The sequence below is a fragment of the Bacillus rossius genome, chromosome 5, assembly GCF_032445375.1.
Source record: "Bacillus rossius redtenbacheri isolate Brsri chromosome 5, Brsri_v3, whole genome shotgun sequence".
Classification (NCBI taxonomy): domain Eukaryota; kingdom Metazoa; phylum Arthropoda; class Insecta; order Phasmatodea; family Bacillidae; genus Bacillus; species Bacillus rossius.
In genome coordinates this window covers 50,275,530-50,292,608 of record NC_086333.1, presented here as the reverse complement: position 1 = coordinate 50,292,608, position 17,079 = coordinate 50,275,530, and the positions used below count along the sequence as shown (strand labels likewise).

At 38.2% G+C, this 17,079-nt stretch overlaps 1 protein-coding gene across 1 annotated transcript in view; it reads right to left on the bottom strand.

Moving 5' to 3' along the window:
• Positions 1–4,484: 4,484 nt before the first annotated feature.
• The window catches only part of LOC134532261 (uncharacterized), a 36,565-nt gene continuing 23,970 nt past the window's right edge, over positions 4,485–17,079 (bottom strand). Inside the window, exons 7-9 of the mRNA XM_063368681.1 lie at positions 15,203–15,322; positions 9,087–9,170; positions 4,485–6,052 (exon numbers count right to left, since the gene is read on the bottom strand). Coding sequence (XP_063224751.1) covers positions 5,846–6,052; positions 9,087–9,170; positions 15,203–15,322 — 411 coding nt within the window. The 3' untranslated portion in view covers positions 4,485–5,845. The remainder of the gene's footprint in view (positions 6,053–9,086; positions 9,171–15,202; positions 15,323–17,079) is intronic.

Sequence of the window (17,079 nt, the reverse complement as noted above, 5' to 3'; positions counted from 1 at the left end):
CAGACCGACTACGGCTGTCCTTCCCTGCGCAAGCTTAGTGCAATATACGCCGTGCAGCTACGTGACAAGTTTGAACGTGTCTGTGCCTGTACAAACTCGCAGTTAATGCAGAAATGGCACACACAGTGTTAGTAGGAGCCTGCATATATAAATGGCGTACATACGTACGTGCCTTCAGTTGTCGTTCGGCCTGCAAGAAGATGTTTACGTTTCATCCTGCTAACGTGTACGTGAGCGCAAGACCTAGCTTCAGCAGTGTCGAGTACAGCTACTGGGATTCCGGGTATCTACGTACATATACAGAAACCTGTGATGGAGGCGCTCAGCATTGGCGGTTTGCGCACTTTCCTGTGTCCTACGAACCGACCCAGCAGCTGGTAGATTGTTGCGAACCTGGAAACTGTGCCGTCTATCACATGAGACCACACACAATCCTTCCTGCCAGCATCGCTGAGGTTGTCGCCTCGTCTGCATGTGCAACACCAAACATGGACGTGTTGCAACCTGTTGCGACCTGTGATGCTTCTACGCAGACGTCCAAACGGTGTGCGTCTCGTCGTCGCAGTTCAGGCAGTGAATCTGTCCCAACTAGCACTGAGCCAAAGCCCAGGCGTAGACGTGGTCACAGACGTCACCGACCATGTCTTGTCGGAGTTGTCGACGTTGCAGAAGATGACCTGCTGGAAACCTGTGTTCCTGATACCATGACCGGCGAACCAGTTGGAACCGGAGTCAACGAACCAGTTGGAACTGGAGTCGACGAGTCAGTTCGTGTGGCATTAAAGACTTTGCTTGTGAAAATGCTTGATTCCTTAACCTAATATGTATTTGTGTACTTTTTATAAATAAATGTGTAAAACTTGAACTCGTATGCTTTTTATTTCTACAATTTTTAGGTACCTAATAAAAAAATTTTAAATACAGACATTATTTTGACTCATGTAGCATACCAGTAGACCGTGGGTATATAAGCGAGGTTCGGACGACTGGACCCGCAGTTCACCTCTGACCACGGTGCAGTACGGACGTGCTCTCTCCAGTAAGTTTCGTGAGATTTAGTTATGTCGACCGGAATAGAAAGTTTACCGACAGCAGCGGGAACCTCGATGGCAGCAACGTTGATGGAGACGGAGATCCCGATACCATTTGCAGAGGAGACCATGGCAGCGGAGGGCTCAATGGCTGAGGTGTCGACAGCTGTGAAGATCCCGATACCTGCTGCAGAGGAGGCAACGATACGTGCTGTTCCATCATCAGCTGAAGTTTCACCATCTGCATTCCAGACTTCAACTAATGAAGAGCGTACATTGCGTCAGTGCAAATACTGTGACGCACCATTTACTAGAACTTCAAATGCGCGCAGACATGAAAGAAGCAGCTGTCAGAATAATGCTCAAAGAATACTGTTTCAGTGCAAAAAGTGCAATAAACTAATTTCACGTCTCGATAGCTTGCATCTTCATTATAAAAAATGCTCCGAGACATATAATGAACATGGTTATTGATTTGACTCATGTGTTGTACCGGCTAATGAGACTATATAAGTGAGACCCCAGGTGATATGGACTTCAGTCCGTCTCTGGCTGCGGTGATGAACGGCTCGGATAGTTAGACTTGATTAATAGACCAGTATCTAGCTATTCTTGAGAACTCGATGGCATCATTACCAGTATCAACACCAACCTGGATCGAAGGTCTACCATCATCAGTGCAGAGCACGATGACAACGACGTCTACAGCTACACCTGCTCTCTCAGCACAGCAGGAGATTTCGACGCGTGCAACATCTTCTGCAGAGCAGACCTCAACGGCTTCAGAAGTTAACATGTCAGCAGTGTTACAATGGTTGTCAACAGTTCCAGTGGCATTGATGAAGGAAGGTGCATCCAACGGTGTTCCATCATCCGGCTGCACGTACTGCGAGAAGATCAAAAACTTGAAATTACGTGATTATGTAATACACAATTGTAGTGATAACTCTGAACGCATTAAATATCAGTGCAACAGATGTTTAAGCAAGTTTGTACAATATGGAAGATTAAAACGACACCTCAGGAATTGTAATAGACTGGCTGTACATTCATCAGAATCAAGCTGTATATTTTGTAACAAAACATTAGCAACTATTTGAAGTGCAAAACAACATGAAATATATCACTGTCCTTTTAATGAAGTCGATAATTCTGCTTTGTGTGCAAATTGTGGTGTACCAATATGTCGACCTGATAAACTGAATAGACATTTCAAGTCATGTAAAGGACTTGGTCCATACAACAAGAAGACTGTTAGAATCGAGAAATCCACAAAACTTTAGTAATTTGTCTGTGTATTTTTTTTGTACTTGTAGTAGCGTAGTATGTAATAAAAGTTTTTTTAAAGGAACTTGCTGTGTTTTTATTTTCTCAAACCTGTCACTTTAGTGGTACTTTTTTAAAGTATTAAAGTTGTTTGGTATCGGTCAGGGATCGAACCAAGGACCTTAGTCGATCTATTCAATCAGTATATAGATTACAAATTTATTTAATGAATTTTGAACTTTTTCCCGAATCTCTAGCATTAAAATTACGGATTTCAAAGATGGCGACCATAACGGTAATTGCAACGGTGACCTCATAATCCATGATGGTGCTTCTGTCTCGAACAGGTGGTGCTATTATTACTTTAAATTAAAAAAAATTACAAGTCCAAATATGCATGTAATTTTTATATATACCTTATTTAATTTTCAATCTGGTAAATGTCTCGATGGCCGAGCGGTTAAAGGCGTATGTTTTCCAACCTAGAGATCAGAGCTGCGATGGTTCGAATCACAGCGTTTCCAATATATTTTTCATAAAAAATTAAATTTAAAATGTCGATAAGGTTCATAATAGCTATGGTAGGTAATGGAACATCGACCTTATGTGATGAGACAGGGCGAAGCTGGCGCTCTCTAGGAACAAACGACAGAAACAAAGTCGACGGTATCCAAGATGGCGGCCTGCGGCGGAACAGAAAAAAACATGAGCGCCGTTGGCGCTATCTAGGAACATACAGCAGAAACAAAGTCGATGATATCCAAGATGGCGGATCCAAAATGGCCGCCGTGATCTACTTGTCCCGTTACGTTATGTCCCGTTACGCTGTGTCCCGTTACGCCGGCTGCATGCACGAAAAAGTGTCACGTTACGCTGTGTCCCGTTACGCTTATACAAGATGGCCGCCGTGATGTCAGAATCCAAGATGGCGGAGCCGGCTCTCGGCTCCACCGCCTGAGGCCTGTTTCAGGACCGGCCAATATATACTACTTCGACTAGTAGTTATCCGCCTGATGCAGGGTCAACATGGATGAAATGAGGCTGACTTTCACAAGGATACCTTACCCGGGGAACATGTCTGACGTTCCAGCAAGCCTGAAGTATGAGCTGAGATGATATGGGTATGGAGCAGTGACGGAATTAATTGGTGGGGGAAATGGAAGTCGAGAAAGCACACTGGTCGTTGCAAGTTTCCCAATTGCGATAATCCTGGTTTTACCCTGCCAGGTATCGCCTTGGTGGGAGGCGAGTGTTGTAACCACTCAACCACCGCGCCTCTTCTTGCATTACATGTTTCGTCCCAACTTTTCTCAACAGATATTTACTACAGATTATCTAATAGTTGTAAAGAGTCACGCAAGTTGTTCGTAATTACGGTCAATTGTGAGACATTCAGCTCGATGATAACTTTTATTAAATATATGTTGAGAAAACTTGTGATCAGACGACAAATGAAAGAGCTATAGTGGCAGATATTGAGGAAAATATCTTAATAAATATGTAGTAATGGCAAAAATTAATAAATCATTTAGGCGCGTGCGATTGAAACTTAATGCATAATTTTGTAAATCACACAAAAATGAAATTTAAAAAAATTCAAATTGATCATACTGCTACAGTAAAAGGACACATGCAGCATAAAAAAAAATAGAAGTTTTACTAAAAAAAAATATCTCAAATTTGAATCACCCATTCCTTTCTCTGGTTGAGACACACCCACTTACTTCCCTTTCCTTTCAAATGCCATGGGTCCGTCTTTTATTTACGTGGCTGTAGTATTTATTCGGTATATTTAAGTGTAAAGTGAAGATTTTACCAATTGTACTACGTTTCACTGCTATTGCCTTCTTGTGTTTTAATAACAAAGGGATTGAGGGTTTAATTTCTCATAACTAGTTGCCTCACATAAATTCATTGAAATGTTCACTCGTTTTCCTATGACCGAAATAATTCCTGTAAATATCGTCTTTAATTAGCAAAATTATGTTCAAATAAACACATAACATCAACCATATACTGATTAATGTTTCATTGTTTCGTTTTTTATTGACATGGGTAACAAATGTACCTTTTTGTGATATTTATAAGAAATTCAAATTACTCTTATACATTAAATCATAATAAACAAAGAATGTTTTAATTATGAATATAAAGGAACACATTAGATGAGAGTAAAATCACACTATATTATAAAAGTTATTTATTTATCAAAAGAATACAAAATTAAGTTACTGGCTTCACTTTTTACCTTCATGACACTAAACTGAACATCTGGCCATAAAATATGCATGTTGGATGTGAAATTACCAAGATGCAACATTTATGATACAATTTAGAAGGCAGTGAAGTCAAGCCATCCACAACCATTTATCCTTAGTTTTTTCCTATACTAACCCTTCCATAAACTGATATAAATAAAAATGATTTTGTAGTGATATAAATCTGTTGGACTTTCCCCTAGATGGTTTTATGCTCTGTAGTGGACAATTATACTAAGGGTACTTATATAAAAATGCTCAGTTCGAAATCATCTAACAGAATTGAATTCGTTTAAAGCATCATAAACTTTAATAATTCTTAGATCTACTATCACTTCCTGCCAATATTATGGCGGAAAAGTCGTCAAATGGCAGGTCAGGACTCTTGGGACAACACTCATCAAAGGGAAAGCACAGGAACATCAGAATGTAGACAAGAGTCTAAAAGTTTGCTAGGTTAATATGGGAAAATTAACATTAGGGGGAAAGCATGGAATCCCTTAAGTCTGTGTAGTGGTAGAAGCGTCACCAGGCAGCTGGTTGAGTTACATGTGAGGCAGCACGCTGTGGGGAAACAGAACTCCCCACAATTGTGGAAGCCTACACACCTATCCCATGAAGAGTCAGATGTCAGGTGCGAGGGACCACATTAAAGGAGAAAGCCACAAGGAGTAGCCGAAAGATAGTCGCCCACAGGATTGAAGTACAGCATATCAACATGGAACATATCACATGTGGAGAAACTGAGGGTTCTCACAGGATTGTGGCCAAACATGGGTCAGGAGTCAAATGGGATGGTGACGTATCAAGAAAGGAAACCTCAGAACTACTTCAGACGGGTGATTGGCATTTGCCACGGGACAGCACACTTCAGGGAAGTATTCCCCAGAGGATTGTGGCCAAAGGCGAGTCAGTCTGAAGTCAAACGGGATATGATGCTTCAACAGAGCTACTGTACACAAAGGTAGGTGTTAAAAGAGTCACCTAGTTGGTTGGTGATGGCACGGTACAGCACACATCAGTGAAAGACCAGATGATTCCCCGAATATTGTAGTCAAATGCGATTCAAGTGTCAAATGGGAGACGACGAATCAATAAAAAGTACAGAACTACTTCTAGACCGAGGTAGATATCCAAAAGTCATCTAGATGATTGTTGTTGATACGCGACAGCTCAAATCAGTGAAAGACCAGATGATTCGCAGAGGATTGTGGCCGAAAGCTATTCAGGAGGTCGAATGGTAGATGATGCACCACGATGAAGGGCCATCCTGGGGGGAGGGGGAGGTGTTCACATGACGGTCTCGTAGTCCACGCTGTCTCCGCCGTACAGGAACTCGTACATGGCCCCCTCCACGTCGTCCGTCTCCGCCCTACCGCCGCGGCCGTCCAGGGACCTCAGCATGCCACCGGGCACGCTCTCCTCGCCGGACAGGTCGCCCGCTGGGGAGTACCTCTCGCGCACGTCCTTCATGATGCACGCCTCCAGCTTCTTGTGCTGCGGGCACACACACACACACACACGTCGGCTCACAGCGCTCCCTTCAACGTGACACACCTCGAAGTGTCATTGCTGGTTTTCATCGTAAGTCATAGTGCGTCGCCGGAATGGACCAGAAATATGACTACACAAGGTTGTTGTTTGTCTTTTTATTGTCCTGTTCCTGTTAACAACGGTCTCGTCGTTGTCAGCCCACTGGGTTCGTCTTTGACGGTATATTTTTTTTCTTCTGACTAATTCCTTCCACGGAATTCTCGGTTCGTTTTAATGTCGTTTGATTTTGGCCCCTTTTTCTTAAATCTGCATGACATGACTGTGTGTTCATCTTTCTTGTCCATTCCTGTAGTTATTCTATGAAATACAGTGAAGATAAGCAATGGTGTTTGTCCATGAACAGAATTTAAAAATCAATCTGCCCCATTACAAGAATCATTCAAAGAACACGCCTTAATAGTTACATGCATGCACTTGGGTGTGTTTTTATTCATTCTAAGTTTGAAAGCATTCTAGCACTAAGACCCCTCAGTTTATTGACGCGTTCGCATTTGCTCGAACGCCACTTTGTCTAACTGAATCGGGGAAAATGATACTTTCTATTCGCATGGTTGGGGGGGGAGGGAAGAGGCGTATTTCCAAACGCCGGGTTTTGTAAACAGATACTATACGCCGGTAAAGACCAACTCCGAATATACGGAGGTGCGAATGGTATTGGGTTTTGGATGATATGACCTCCCAGTTCAATGGGAAGTCCGAATTTTTGAAAAATAACAGCTTCATTAAAACGCTGTTTTAAGTCATTTCTCAAATCTTTAAAATTCATTATCAAAGCTGTGAGGTAGACTATTTATTATTATCACTACAGTTTTTTTTCTAGCTCCAGGGGTGTGTTGGGGAGAGCGGGGGGGGGGGGGGTGGTTTGAAATGTCATCATCGTTTCTCCCATTAGACCGCAACTGCGATGTGCTGCGTTTGAGGGTTTCCTAACCCAGAACAAGGACGGAGCTATAGTAGAAGTGCGACTCTTACAGTGGAAACTGAAACCATGTTTCACGAGACATGTGACGCTGACTTTTAGGTGATTCATAACTAATAGCAAAAAAAGGCTCGGAATAGAGGTTCTAATACAAAATTTTAGGTTAATAATGTTAATTGATCTTGTTGACGACTAATTGCTTAGTAAAACTGGTCTAAACTGTGAAAGAAAGACAATGCTGTTTTGTAATTTAAAAAAGTTATGTTAAATATAAATGAGTAGGAGATTCGACAATTTCTGTTATGCCACACCACAAAATATATGGCTACCAAAACAGTGAGAATTAATTTTCATGGGTTTGTTTGTCTGATATTAGCTTATGCATTACATCTCTCAACAAATGTAGCTATGTTAGCAAAATATTATGGAAGCTACTATCTATCGAGTGTGCCAGAAACTACCTAATATATATATATATATATGTGTGTGTGTGTGTGTGTGTGTGTGTGTGTGTGTTTCAGTCTCGGCAATTAGAGTTTCTCCCCCATGTTTCCTAATACCATTGTGTCGTATGGTCATTGCCGTAGCTGTGTTCATAAAGTTGGGGGGGACAAATAATGATTTTGATGTCATGTAAACCCATTCCCCTCTTACTAAGACGGTGGGTCCGGGGGTCCTGCACCGGAAAATTTTTATTTTAAAAGTGCAAAATAGACTTTTTAAGCAGTTTTTGTATCTAACCATTGGGTACAACAATATTAAAATTATTATTGTTTCCTTAAGATAAAATTTGATGAGTGAAGAAATTACAAATAAAGTTGGGCAGAATAATATTATAAAATAAAAATATCATGGTCTAGAAAGTTGGGGGGGGGGGACAGTCCCCTCCACCCAAAAAGTTCAGGGGGACACGTCCCCCCTGTCCCCTCCGGTTCCTACGCCCCTGCGTATGGTACTTTATAATCGCGGTGCTGCGCTTCGCCGTGCGCGCGCAGGGTTGCCAACATTGTCACACTATCCACTGTCACAGTTTCAGATGCTTGTTGTTTGGTGTGGACCTTTACAGAGAAGTAGATCGGTGTAAAATAAGTGATTTTGATTTTTAACGTTTTATTGATGAGATGAAGTTTGGGCCGTGTATTTGGAATACGGTCTCTGAAGACTATAGTAGCAGGGAACTTAAGAAGCGACAGTGGTTGGTATAGTTTCATTGAAAATACTACCACTACTGCTGCCAACAAGTGTTCGCACATGAAAACGCCTGAGTGAAAAGAGTGTAAGAACTAAGGATGACACTAAGACACGCATGAGACGCTACATCGCCTTTATGCACATAGCAATGAACTAGAGCATCGGTTCCCAATTTATTTTAGGCCAGGGAACCTTTTGATCGACCTTTCTTATGGCGGAACCCCAACTCCTTCAAAGTAAGTTATTTGACAATATTGTGCCTGCTTACGACATTCGTCCTGACTCACGGAATCCCTGTGATCCCACGGAACCCCAGGGATCCGCGTTTCACCTTTTGGGATCCCCTGAACTAGAGTATAATATTTAAGTCGGCAACAAATTAATGTGTGAATTTATTTGTTTTATGATATAAAAATGGCAATGCTGTAATGCACGTCTCTATGGGACGATAACTGTTCTGTATGGGAAACGTAACTCTAAATGAGGCGGAGATAGAGCTTGTTTTAGTCAAATTCACTCTTGGAAAAAAAAATACACTCAACCGCGGACAGTGTTATCAATGCCGTAAGAACAAGCTAAAGAAAAAAAAATTGAGAATATTGAGAATTTAAACAGCATGTTGTTCTACTGCCAGGCACAAAATTCTGTCTGCCCTCTACAGCTAACCCGACGAATGAATGGTATGAGGTGGAAGAAAAACGAGAAAATCCTAGTATTGTTTGCACACTTTTTTTACGACCATTTTGATTGGTGAAGCTTTGCACTTAACCAACGCTGAAACGTAAGCTGGTCGATTAACTTTACAAAACCCGCTTGATTATAAAGCTGAATTTTGACCCCTTATTGAGCTAGGGCAATGATATTTACCTTGTAGCATTTGAAGAAAAACATCGGCCTCATGAGATCTCTGGATAAGGGAAACCTTTCCTTGCTGATATCCGGAACACACATCTGTAAATAAACAATTCAGAGTATTCTTATCGCATTCATTTATGTCATTTAATTGCATTCCATTTTATTAGCAGCTCACGAAACATATACAATTGTGTTATGAGCCTATTCTCTTAATACATAATATTACAGTTGCAATAAATTTACACAAGAATAATAAAAGGAACGTATACTTAACTTATATGGCTTACTGACAAGACGAAACTAGTTTATTGTAAAAAAATCCAGTTGACTTAAAACTTACATCTAACAGGATTAAGGAAACATTTTAGATAATCCAATTTAATTTATAACAATGGCGGATAACATGTAAGTAATTTTTTAACAATTTACACACAGCATTATACAATTAATTTCATTACATTTGTATTTACATTCTTACAGGTACTCATCAAATGTATAAAATCATTTATATAGTATCAGTGTTCATAAATGTTTATTTTAAATTCTATTTGGAATTAAGTTTGTTTAATATCTATCGTTGTATACATAGCATTTGTAGCTATCATTATATAGATTAACTTGTGATTACTTGGACAATTGTATTTATAGAGACAATTTCAATGATACTGAAGCAAGGAAAAAAATGTTTTCAAGTGTTGGTCTGTCATACTCATGAGCAATGATTCTGTAATCAAGTAATTCAGCGTTCACAAAGGTCAGTAAGAAATACTGTCATTGTAAGTTGTTTTTTTCATAACTACACAACATGATAATCGACCCAATAGAACACAATATTATGTTATGATGTATAGGATATCCAAGAAAAATATATTGAAGCATATTTTTATTAATTTAACTCCCCACATACTACGTAATTGGGATTAGAGCTCAATCTGAGTAAGATTCATATTGATTGGCTTACGATTGACCACTGATATAAAATGTTTTAAGCAATTAAGTATTTATTGAATTCAAGAAATTGAAATATATTTTTTTAAAGTCACATGTTAATAAACTTCAAAAATAAAATTTTTAAAAATTAAAAATTTTAACATACTATTCAAAATACTTGAGCTGTTTCAGTTAACATGTTTTATTAAACATTTATTTTCTTTAAAATACTTTATCTTTGTGATTTATTTTGATTTGCAGAGTTGGAAAGTGCATAAAACAAACTTTTAGTAAAAAAAATTCAATTTTTTTTTGCTTTTGTATTTCATTCTTGTGTTACATCTTGAGGATTTAAATTGAAATATAAAAATTAATTTGATAAACACTAGAAAATAATAAGGAAAAATGTAGTCATCAAAGCTTAAAATAAATCTTACATCCTAAACATTATGAGTAAGAATAGTCTTAGTAATATTGTCGAAATTACTGTAGAAGCTTTCAAGATTTAAAAAGGCAAGTTTATGTTTGTTTATTTGCTTTCTCGGAAACGGCTCTAACGATTTCGTTTACATTATATGATATATATATATATATATATATATATATATATATATATATATATATATTGGGGGCCGAAAAATCGATTGACTTAAGTCCCAACTTGAAGATTTATTTTTTATTTTTTAAGTTATACTTCCTTAGGTGCTTTATGAAAAATGATGAACGTGCATTTTTCGATGCGCGCGCAACGTGCAACAAAATATTCATAGGATGGGAAAAAAAGGCTAGCCTACATACAAATAAAAAATATATACATATGCTTTTAAATTTCATACTTTAGTTATTTACGTTGACTACTGGTTCATATAATTAAAAACATTTATTTATTGTAAATATTAGTGAGAGAAATTGAGTTTATATAATGTTTCAAGTGTATTTATGTTTGTGAGGTAATGTTCCCTTATGTATAACGATGTCAGGTTGCTTGTAACGAAGGCGGATCCAGATTGAGGGTCAGAGGAGGGCGAAATAAAATTTTCTAATACAATTTTAGTACATTTACAACTTAAATAGTTAGCAAATTTTATATGTGGTTCAAGAACGTTTTATTATCTATAGCACTGCAGGAAAATAATAATTTAGTAAGTTTGGTAAACTATGATAAGGAATTTGGAGCAAATTTAAAATTAATGGGTGTGGGGGAGCTGCATGCCGTTATGGATCCCCCCCCCCCCCCCTCCAAAAAAAAATTTCCTGGATTCGCTAGTGGCTTGTAAGCTTCAATTTTCTCTGGCAGGGATTGTCTGTGGAAGATTGAATAGTCTCCTGGCCGTTTTTATGGGACTGTTTGTGAAGATATGTTCCCGTATGCATAATTTACTTGCATTATAATTACTTATATAATTATTTAATAAATAATAAATGTTAATAAATTAAAATAAACATTCAGCACATTTATTTATTTCATTATTAATTAAAATTGATATATATTATTTTACTACATTAAATAATTCATCGTATACACGTTTTCATATTAATATTAAATACAGAGTATTTGTTGAAATTATTTATGTTGATTGAATTTATAATTTACCAACCGCATTTATAATATCACTTCAGTCTTTTGTTATTTTATTTCTATTAATTGTTTGCATGCAAAATGAAAGTTATTTTTTATTATCTACTTCTAACACGCGTACATAAAAACACGCACCCATTTTTTTAGTATTAAATTACGTAAATGCAACAGTAAATAAATATTACATCACATAGATATGTGTATATAAAGTAAATACAAAAATTAAACCACCAAAAATGATGTGTAAATCATAGAAATGAGGGTATAGTGAGAGAGCGTGTGTTTGTTACCTTAACCGAAGATTGATGACTGAAATACAGCTACTTATACAAATGAAACCCACCGTCACCAAACTGTTCATACTGATGCATTCATTATAAATATATAGAAGATCCCATTTTCATGTAACCTTATTCCCATCATGTTTTTGTCAAATAAGTTTAAATATATTACAAAAAGGATTACGTAGAAAGTACAATTATGTAACAAAAATTCTTTAAGTTCACAGGTTTAACCTATGTACTAATACTTAAACCTTAAAATACAAAATAAAAAAAATAAAAAAAATATCGCCAACTTTAAACAAGAAAATAAAATTGCTAATGCTGAGTTTTCTCTGCCGATCCTTTCATTTTCTTATCTTAATGACACTACAATTAGTTACATCTGTCTTTTTTCACACACAAGAAAATTTCAAACATATAATTTATTTCAAAAGTAGGAATCTTTCACACTCGCTTAACTTAATTTTTATCACGTCTACCGTCCTCAGGTTTCGGAGGAAATGCGACTCTCAAAACAGCCACGAACCAACTGTCCTTACCGGCGAATAATCGATACTTGAAGGTTATTTTGGCTTGAATTAATTCTGTTAGATGACTGGTATTCATTTTCAGCTTTGTTACAAACATTCTAGTTTTATAATGCAGCTACGCATTTTCTCATATGCTATTATTAATTTGATTCTACCGAGCAATGCTCGGTCATACAGAATTTCCCTGAAAGATTTTAAAAATCAAAAATTAGAAACAAAACCAGCGATTGATATCATAAATCAAGTTCTTAAATTAACTTTACTCAAGTGTCATAAAATTCAACGCGCCCGAACAGGGACTTGAACCCTGGACCCTTAGGTTAAAAGCCTAATGCTCTACCGACTTTTTTTTTTTTTTTTTTATAAAAGATTGATGGCACACTGGCAAGTTTTGACAGTCACCAGTGTGCCAACAATCTCCCCCCCTTAAAGTTGTAGTTTTTTAAGTCACCCCGAGTCATTGTGCAATGGTAGTGTTGGTTGAAGGTTGTTATTAAGACAATACAAATTACACCCATGTCTTACCCGGGATTCGAACCCGGAGCCCCCGCACCGTAGCCCGGTGGGCCGTCGACTGCGCTACGGAGGCCGACACCGACTGAGCTATCCGGGCTATTAACTAATTTGTCACTAACATCATTGAATGCTAACATTGCATATTACGATTAGATCATGTCCGAATTTAAATACGCAGTTACGTATTTCTCTTGCTTTTGTGACGATTTGACAAATCTGAACAGCTTCAATGTTTTGCCTCTTCAACAATATTAGCCAGCCAAACATATCTCATTTTATTTTCACCAAAAAATATATTATTGAAAAAGAATCTGGCTGAAATGAGTAATTTTTAACACTTGATTAATATGACATGACTTTACAGCAATTTACTTTATGATTCTACATTTGTTTCGAAATTACGATCGGTAGAATCTGCCAACTCACAGCATTCGTGCGTGCAGGAAGCTGCGTACAGTGGACAGGGGAACTGAGGATACGTTAGATTCGAATACCAGACTCGAATCTCAGTCTCGAATCCTAATGGATCGCTTAGCTATGGAATCCACTAGAAATGCATAGTAGAAGACGCGGCAAAAAAGAGGAGGGTGAAATTAAATACTGGTGATAGGTTTGAAGCAATTTAAAAAATGGTTTATATAATCTTATAGAGATATTATATTTAATTTGCGAGTGGACTGACCAATATAGCCTAGACCAGTCTACAATTTCAATGTCCCAAATTGCGTCCGACAGACACTGATTGCCGATTGATCCACGTGACCCTCTGATGCCTTGGGTGGTGTGGGCGATGGTTCGAATATCGCGGGTCCTAATACATTGATCAACTTGAACTTTTCGTCCCAATATGTGTCCTTTGGTAGCATTAAAGAATAACACTCGTGATTATTTGCTGTTTCCGATTTCCGTTTCAAAAGGGCAAACAGAAAATAACGGAAGGTGTGGTAGGAAGCCAAAAATACCGACAAAATATCGATCAATGCTGTCCGTTTGCGACCGGCGCTTTTCAAAGGCAGAACGCACGAACTCATTTTTACAGTGTGCTTAGAATTAATTCACTAGCAATTACTTTTTCCTTGAAGAATAAATACATTTTAGTGAACTCCCACAACTTTCACAGGTTAAATGAATATTCACAACTTAGCTGCGTACTCTTTTACAAAGCACGAAAACAGCAAACAAAAACAATGTAAAAACAATTATTTTGGAGTTATATATCTACTGCGCTCTTGTGACTACTTTCGAAACCAGTAGATTCGGACATCGGACAACGCAATTGTAGAAAGGGCTGTTTTGTAGTGCGACAATGTGTCGTCATTCAAATCAGGATAAGGGCACGGACCGCCCGCAGGTTCGAACTGTTGTGGACGGGTCTTAATATTTACACATAAATCTTTAATATTGTCACGCAAGTGCATTTAATATTTGGGTGCTATGCGCTTGCAATCACAATTTGTCGATCTTACGAGTTCCATAGCTTATAATCTTAACCCGATTACTCAGAAAATATGTTTTACCCGTACGTAATTTATAACCTAAAATTGGCCGTAATTAATGTCTTTATTACACTATCATAATTGAGTTAATATAAAATATTTGTTGAAATTGTTTTTACGCGCAGACATTTAGATTAACAGCGAGTAAGAAGATAACGTAAATTGGTAACCAGAAGCATAACCAGAATTTAATTTTGTTGGGTGGAATATAACTTCTTCGCTCACTGTTTGCTTTCAAACTATTTATTTTCTTTATTTGATAAGTATGATATATATTTTTTAGGATTTCGATAAGGGGGGATATCGCGCTCAGCACCCCACCCCACCCATATTTGCCCTTGTTGGTAGCGTATGCATGGTCCACGTTCTAAAGTTAAAGTAACCATTACCACATAAGTAGCAACAAGTGGTAAATCCCTTCCACGGAATTTTTTATGCCGTCTATGCCGGCTGATTTTGGCTTTTTTTTCCCTGTGTGTTCGCATATTTATATATATATATATATTTTTTGTCCGTTATTGAGATTTCTTAAGATACAGAGTGTTAACCAGCAATGGCGTTCGTTCCGAAAAAGAAAGAAAAAATCAGCAAATCAAACTTCCTCATTGCAATAACCATTAAAAGAATGTTGTCACGCGGGTAAAAACCGCTATTTTCTAAAATAACGCGATATCTTTCTTTCGCTTCACCGTCTTCGCGTCGCGCAGTCGCGGTATTGTTTTTTTCAGCAAGAGAGAGAGAGTGAGAGAGAGAGAGTGAGAGAGAGAGAGAGAGAGGGAGGGAGGGAACTCACGGAGAACTGCCTGCAGAACTCGACGCCGTCGACCATGTCCTTCTTCAACTCGTCCTCCACCGGCAGACGGCTGATGCGGTCCACGATGTGGCCGTAGTTGGGCTCCATGTTGTCGTCCAGCTGGCGTAGCGACAAACACACACACACACGCGCACGGTGAAGACTCGGTTACACCTGCTATCCGCCTTCAGGATCCACTCGCTGATACCGCATACAGTCACGTTGACCACCGTGTGTTTGAGTTCGCCGCCTACCCAGGTACTCATATTTATATTTTTTTTTTCTTCCGTTATTGAGGTTTCTGTAGATACAGTGTTAACCAGGGCTTCTGAAGCAGAGCTTCAGAAGAACCAGCACGATTTGAAAAATTGCTCAATACATCCGCGTGGGGTCTGTTTCCGAAAGAAAAAAAAATTAAGAATACGCCGAGGGCGGATACGTATCTAGTTCTGTTTACAAATTTTGTTTTTAGACTTATATTTTCAGGAGAGTGAAAAATTTTTTCAGAATAATCCTTAGTCATGAAAATCCCGGTAGATATACTTGAAAGCACATAAGTAAGGGGCCCGCTTAGTCGGGGTGTGTATTATGTGGTTGTGAGGCGAGATTATAAGTGCGGCGCTCGCTGGTGCTTCTAGCACAGTGTCGCCTCTAAGCGCAAGGATGTGGAGTGGTGCGCAGTCTTCTCATCGTGCATAGAACAACTGTGAGATTTTCAATGGTAAACATCACATTGGATGGCGAGAAATGAAGATAAAGGTGTAATAAAAGGCTTTTAAGTGCTTTCAGGAATCTGTACCGGGTGTTTTATGCCTAAAAGATATTCTTAAAATTTGCGTTTTAGGCCTTTTCACTCTCCTAAAGATTCAGTTTGAAAACAAATTACGGAAAAAGAACTACTCATCCGCTCTCAGCGCATTCTTAAATGCTTTTCGTTAACAGAAAACTATCGGATATATATATCGCGTTGTTTCTTCTGAAGTTCTGAACACCTTAAGTGTTTCCAGGTAGGCGGGGGCTTAAGGGACTTACACTACAACTTCATTTTAATATCTCCGACAGATAATGTTATGTTAACAGCTCATATCTCACAGTTGCCCCGATCACGACGAGAAGACTGCGTGCCCGTTCACAGTCTTGCGCTTAGAGGCGACACTGCGCTAGAAGAACCAGCAAGCGTCGCACCTATCATCCCGCCTCGCTAACACAAATACATACCTGGCTAGGCGGGCTCCTTATGGAGAAAAGAGGGGAACTAAAATATGCCCTTTTTTTCAACAGTTTTTAGACCATAATACTTTCTGCAGTTTAATTTTCAAAATTTGTCCTTTTTAAAGTTTAGGCTAATATATAATATAATGGAATGGCTTGAAGTTAATGCTGAATTGCTGCTACAAATAGTATCTCCAGTGAAGTCAATGGCGTTAAGTAATCAATTTATTTTTGGGAATGACCAAAAAATACAATAATACTATCAATGTTTTTTCTGTTTGAAAATCTTCAATATTTTCAATATTAAAAAAATATATTTAAGGCCTAAAAAATGTCAAAATCCATAAGACTTATTTCAATTCTATTAAGCCTCAGGCTCACATTATCTTCATTAGTACCTATTAGTCAAAGCCATTTCTGTAAATTAAACATTAAACCTCTCTTATATCTGTGGTTCTGTCACAAATATTTTCAAGTGCAATATAATAGGTGCAAAATTCCGCGCAAGTGATAATAATGACAACAGCTGTGCAACTTTTTACACGCCCATTGTATTGCACTAAGTGAACATCTTTGAACATATTTGTGACAGAGCTACAAATGAAAGTAGATTCAGGGATCGTGTTAAAATTTATATAAATAGTTCTTGGAGCAAATTAAATCCA